Source organism: Chaetura pelagica, unplaced genomic scaffold, assembly GCF_000747805.2.
Source record: "Chaetura pelagica isolate M959 unplaced genomic scaffold, ChaPel_1.0 scaffold123, whole genome shotgun sequence".
NCBI classification, from domain to species: Eukaryota; Metazoa; Chordata; class Aves; order Apodiformes; family Apodidae; genus Chaetura; species Chaetura pelagica.
In genome coordinates, this window is record NW_009953295.1 from 1,488,588 (window position 1) to 1,494,805 (window position 6,218).

At 48.5% G+C, this 6,218-nt stretch overlaps 1 protein-coding gene across 1 annotated transcript in view; it reads left to right on the plus strand.

The window, feature by feature from the left end:
• The window catches only part of POU3F3 (POU class 3 homeobox 3), a 16,311-nt gene that overhangs the window by 3,019 nt on the left and 7,074 nt on the right, over nucleotides 1–6,218 (plus strand). Inside the window, exon 2 of the mRNA XM_009997948.1 lies at nucleotides 1,634–1,762. Within this exon, the coding sequence (XP_009996250.1) occupies nucleotides 1,634–1,762 (129 nt within the window). The remainder of the gene's footprint in view (nucleotides 1–1,633; nucleotides 1,763–6,218) is intronic.

Genomic DNA, 6,218 nt, shown 5'->3' on the forward strand with positions numbered 1-6,218 from the left:
GCTAGGAGAGGCTCCTGGGCCTTTCTGCCGCTGGGCAGTGGGTAGGATCGGTCACGGTCAAGAGTGGGGGCCCTCGGCGGGGCCGGGCCCCGCGGGGGAATCGAGGTCCCACGTCCTGACGGGCTCCCAGGAAGGAAGGGGTAGGAGGAATGATCGGCATTTATAACTGCGGGGAAACTCGCAGCCTTTCAAAAGAGTTTCAGCTGGGTGAGTGGAAGTGCCTTCTGCCCCTCTCACGTTTGGAAGTGCAGTGGTTCCCTGGGGGGGGGAAGCGATTTTTTTAAATTTTATTTTCTCGCTGGACAGTGGTTCTTTTAAAGCCTACAGTCACGTCCTACTGCTGCAATTAGAAACAAACTTTCCTTCTGGAGAGAGGAAGTAGCTGAGACTGAGGATCGGAAGCTAGCCAGGGGCCAGCGGCTACCCCAGCCTTTGCTGGCCCTCGCCCAGGAGCAGGGGAGGTGCTGCACGGAGGAGCTCTGGGTGCAGCACCCTGCACATCCATGGCAAAGTAACTGGCCTGAAAACACACTTGTTTCTTTCAACTATGCCCACCTTGTCCAGGACAATTTCCTTCTACAGCTCATCCCCTCAAACGTTTTCTAAACTCAGTTTCAAATGCTCATATATTTTTTTGTTATGATTTCTTTCTTGCCCTACCACCCCCTTGGTCTCAGCTTTAAAATGCGAAGCTGCTCACAGTGGGGCTGAGATCGCAGGTGCTGCCATGGGTGCCCCTGGTGAGCATCAGCAAGGGAAAATTGTGTCCCCCAGGCAAGATTACAGCACTGCTGCACAACCATGTACAGCTCTGTCCCAGACTTCTACAGCACCTACCACAGCAAAGGAGGTGTATGCAAAGTCCTTTACATATTTACTATACTAATTATTGTTATGTGCATATGGATTTTACCTCATTTTATGACTCTGCATGTGTGCATCTACAATACATGTGCGTGTGCACACACACTTATATCTATGTATATGTGTATATTCAATAGTCATGGGCCTCTTAACTGAGCAGTCATTTCTCTTCAGCTGGATGTGTAATTCACACACATAGAGATGATACCTAAGGTGTTTGGGGGTGGGGATGCATAATATCTTCTAAATTTGAAGTTTTTATCAGGCAGAGCAGATTACTTTAAGCGTTCAATTTCTCAGCGATCCAATTTTATTAGGATTTACTATCATTTGTGCTGTGCATCCCTGGGGAAATAATGCTTTGATTAATGTAATCCTGGGCTGGGATCCGCCACATGCCCCTCTCCCAAGAGAAGGGCCCTGTTTGACAAACAAAAACAGAGCAGCAACTATTGCAATCTGCACTCACCTTTCAAAAGCACACAGACCCGCGCACACACAGGCACACAAAATATAACCCCATCCTCCCCCAGCTCCAAATACAATAGCAGCATCTCAAAACAATGTGCACTTATTCATTTGCACATAATGCCTCTGATTCAGCATGGGCTGTACAGTCCAGCCCTCAATTGCACAGAGCTAGCCCAAAAAGTATTCTGCTCTATCCCCCACCGAGAAGCTGAAGCATCTCTGGGAAGCTCAATGCCTCTCTGTGTTTCAGGCTCTCCTTGGGCTCCCAACATTTCTGCCTCTTTGTTTCCCACTGCAGGCCTTGCCGCAAACGGATTTCAAGTCTGCTCCTTCAACCCACTGGCAGCCCAGGGGACCCAAGACGCTGTCCCTGAGAGGCTCCCTGGCACCCACCTGGGGGGACATGTACCTCTCTGTACGGGCACTGGTAAGTGAATCACAGCCAGGCGCTCCGCTCAGCTCATAAGGGGAGACGGGGGGACACCCAGAAAACAACCTCAAACAGAAAGTCTTCACACACATTTTTAACCTTGCCTTTGGGGGTTGCTTGGATTTGAACAGCTTTGTTCCAGCTCTCCCCCCATCCCTGCCCGCCCTAGATCAGAGCCCAGCCCCAGAGAAAGCTTTCCCTTTCTTTATATCCCTATGTGAACTGACCAGTGTTTCCCCCTTTCCTTCTCCTCCCCTCTGTCCCCCAAAAGAAACCCATCACCGGCAGCCCAAGGGGCAGTTTAACGTCGATTTTCTTCCCCCCACACATCCCGCCAAAAAAAAAAGCAAGTCCCACTGCTCCTATGGAAGGCATCCAGCCCCAAAAGAGGGCTCTGGCCACACTTGGACCACTTTATTCCAAGTCCGGATTAATAGATCCAGGGAAGGGAGGAGGGGAGGGATCTTCATGCTGGAAATGAGGAGGGATGCGGTTTGCGCCAGGATTTTCAATAAGATGCTACTCTCTCCTTCGCGCTTACCCACTGACCCCTAATACGGTGACTCAGCGATTACCGAGCACTGGGCGTCTTGTGTGTGTATGGGGAGGGGGCTTCCCCCCCGCTTCCTCCCTCTTTTCTTTCCTGATGAAAAACGATGCAATTACATTTCTGCATGCTGATCTGAGAGTTCAAATAACAAGCCTTAAACGCGTTATCAGGCGCTTGTTAAAGAAGGAAGGGGGGAGTGAGGAGGAGAGGGGAACAAATCTGGACGTATATATGCGTCTGTTCATGCCTGGGTGTACGTGTACTTATAGATGACTATACTTATATATGTATATAGATACATATTTAAATGAGAGACTGATAGAAGAAGAGATCGGTTGTAGTTCGGCCCTAAATCCCTGCACCCAGGCAGCTGAGGGAAGAGCCTCAGTTTAAAACAGCACCAACCAAAAAAAGAGCAGAAAGAGCAAGAGGCGCAAATCACTCCAGAGAAAAGTTATTCAGGAGCAATCTCTGAATTTTCCCAACGCAAACTGACTCTGCTACCCGCGCGTGATCCATCCTTCCCGCTCCCCTTCCCCCTCCCACCCCAGGGGAACCCATCCTTGTGTCGCATTTTCTTCCCCAGAAGCGGGTCCCTCTCCCCAGGCCATCCCGTCTGGGCGGGCGTTTGATGGGACCTCGGCGCGGCCGCAGCCCCCTCCGCGCCCGCGGAAGGGCCGGCGGAGAGGGGGCCGCCCCCGAGGTCGCAGGGTGGCAGCGAGCTCTCCGCCGGGCTTTCAGGTCCCCGCCTCTGCATCCCCCACCCCGTTTCTCTTCCTCCCCCCCTTTCCCCGCCACCCCCCCTCCCAGCTCTGGCAGGCGGCAAGAAATTGTTTCAAAAGTCGGATGGTGGGGCTGAATTTAAAGGGGAGGAGGGAATAAATAGAAGGAGATGATGAATCATGTTAACTTTTGACTGTAGAAGTAATGATGGAGTTGAGAGAAGCTGCGGGGAAATATGTCATCTAATCCCAGGTCTACCAGAGTCCGTTTTATTAAACATCGTAGTGCTGGAAATATACTGCTGTAAAAGCCACTGAGTGCTTGAAAGTATCCGACATCAGGCAAATATAGAGGTTGGAGGAACGAGTGTAAAACGAACGCGTGTACAAACCAACCACACGACCGTGAAAACCCCAAGTGGATTAGATAAATATAAATACATGTGCATTAAAAAAAAAAAAAAAAAAAAAAAAAAAAGGCATAGTAAAACTGTAGCTGCTGCATTCACGCAAGGAGAACAGACAGCGTGTGCATGTTTGTGTGCAATGCCAAAAAGAGCAGCCTTAAGGTTGACCTGCTGCAATCTGCACTGAGCTCCTCAGACAATAGACAAGTTCAAATGTCAAAAAATCTAATAATAAAAACCAGAGCTGCCAAACTGCACGAACTGTTTTCTGGTGCATCACAATTATTCACCCTCTTATCCTCTAAAAGTCTGCCAGTCCTTATGCGTGTAAAAGAAAATCTATGTAATGCATATGGATTTTTTTTTTTTTCACATGTGAAACGCTATTGAGATGGCAAGCACGCAAATCAGAATGATATCATGTCTAATAAAAGCGGGGCTAAGGTTTTCACAGTCTCTTTTAAAAGACTTCAACTTGTAAATCCCCTTTTTATGTCGCTACATGCACAATTATTCTTATAAATAAAAATCTACGTGTTCAAGGAGCTGGGCTGGAACTATATATCCCTCTGATTTTAACGTCGGTGGGAGCATTAGGTTTCCATCATATGTAATGTGTCTACGTTGAGCTCAAGTCAACAGACAGATTGTTCCATTCATTTGGCAACTTTCATTACAGTCCGTGTGAGGTGAACTCTAAGCACGACACGTTGGGTAATATCAGAATTATGCAGCTGGGAAAGAAAGGACCCCTATTTTAAAAGCTATCTTGCTTTGCATGTGCAGTTCTGTGTTATTGGTCTCATTTATTACAGAACCCGAAATGCTTTGTTATGCTCAAAACAATAAATAAGGTTCCGTCTGAAGCCTTCAGAATAAAAGGTATGGAGAAATGATCCGCCTGCCTATTGTGTTTATCGTTATTATCGCCAGCCTTTAAAAGTAATCTGTATATTCTCCTGTTTTCTCCAGATGGGTTAATGTAATATCCCTAGCGCAGTTATCAACGTGGTCTTAAGAACCATGAACTACAGTATGGGGTAAGCTTGGAAAATCCAGAGCAGATCACATTAGCCAAGAACGCCACATATCTGGAAGGCAGTCAACTTCACGTTTTCAGCTGCCTGCTGTATTATGCACGAATGTGTTTTACATATAGCAGACTGTATACGGAATATGTCTTTATGTTTAACATTTTAATTTGTAAATGCTAATTAGGCAGTTGGTCTCCACGGTTATAATAGTAGATACCTAATCATTTCCCACTATAAGTAAATGAATACTAAATACGGTAAACATTCACTTTCTTTTCCCTACCTCCTCGACAGCATCGCTTCTACATCCATTTTCCAAAGGCGTCCATTCGGACAAAATTGGCATTTACTAAAAGAAGGGGGATGAAAAAAAAAGAATGCTCCCTGTAGCACTCTTACCACGAGGGTGCCGTTTCAGGCACAGCCCAGGCAACTCGAGCCCAACCGGACTTTCCCAAAGGCAGCCAGCAAAGTTAAGTTTTGCCGAATTAACTTGTTGCTCATTGTAGCGTTAGTTTTTCTGTTCGCTTGCTGTACCCCGAGGTCTGCTGCTGCTGGCCGGTCATACAGCAGATTCTAACTCTTGTTTTCTTTACAGTATCACGCAGGTTACACTGGAAGGTTGGGAGAAGGAGGGGGCAGGGGAAAACTGGGGGGGAAATCTGCTCTGTCCCAAACGCGGGATCCTGAAGTTTTCTGGGCTCTTTTGAATCATAACCCGCCGCCCGCCCCAGGGGCGAGGGAAATGGTCGCTAAACTACGGCAAATCTCAAGCAAGCGACCCTGTTTCTGAGGAGAATTACTCTCTGGAAATGTGTTTTACTAGGATGGAATATTGCTAGTGCTTGTTACGCCAAATGCGGTGGGTGGAAAGTTTTGTTCATGTAAATATCTCAACCATTTTCCCTCACGGTCAATACACACGGAGACTTGACTCCGTTTTCCAAATGAAAACCCACGAACACTTTAAATGAAAAGTGTATATTGTTGTAGGTCGTTTCTCTGATTACTTTTATCTTTTTTTATTATTATTTTTTTTACACACACACCCTTTTTGTATGTGTGTGTGTGTGTGTGTGTGTGTATGTGTTAGGGGTTTAGGCGGGGAGTTCATCTTGCCAGGATCTATCATATTTATGGGCTGTGTGATTTCCAGGGCTCCAATTGGTCTTTCCTTTATGGAGGCAAGGAATAAAACTTTCCCAGTCGCACGGAAACTGCTGGGGCTCCAGCACAGGGGGGAAAAAAGTGGCTTCAACCCCCCCGACGCCGCCGTTTTCCCCCCCTCCCCGGGGGCTGCCCGGGACATTCCCCTTGCAGGTGCGTTAGGGGATGCTGCAGCCACGCTTGTCCGCCAGTGCCGGCGGGAGGGGGGGGCGGCGGGAGAAGTAACCGTGCTTGGGCAGGAATACCACAAAAGATCTATATTTCTCACTTCTATCCCTTCTTGCAAACTCTTAGGGAGGGAAGGGGAGAAAAGAAGCGGGCTCTTCGGGTAAGGGGCTGAGACCGTGTGTGTTTGGGAAGGGACAGAGCTGTGTCGAGATAAGCTGTGGTCGCCCTCGGTGGGGTTGTTTTCAGTTGAGGTTAACGCCTGCGAGTGTCCCGGACGGCGAGAACTTGTGCCCGGTACCCGACCAGTGCGCGGCCGGTGAGGGCAGGGCGGGAGGCGGAGGGAGCCCGGCGCTGGGTCTCGCACATAGAGAAGTTGGGGAGCGGGGGGAGTGGCCAGCTTGGGGG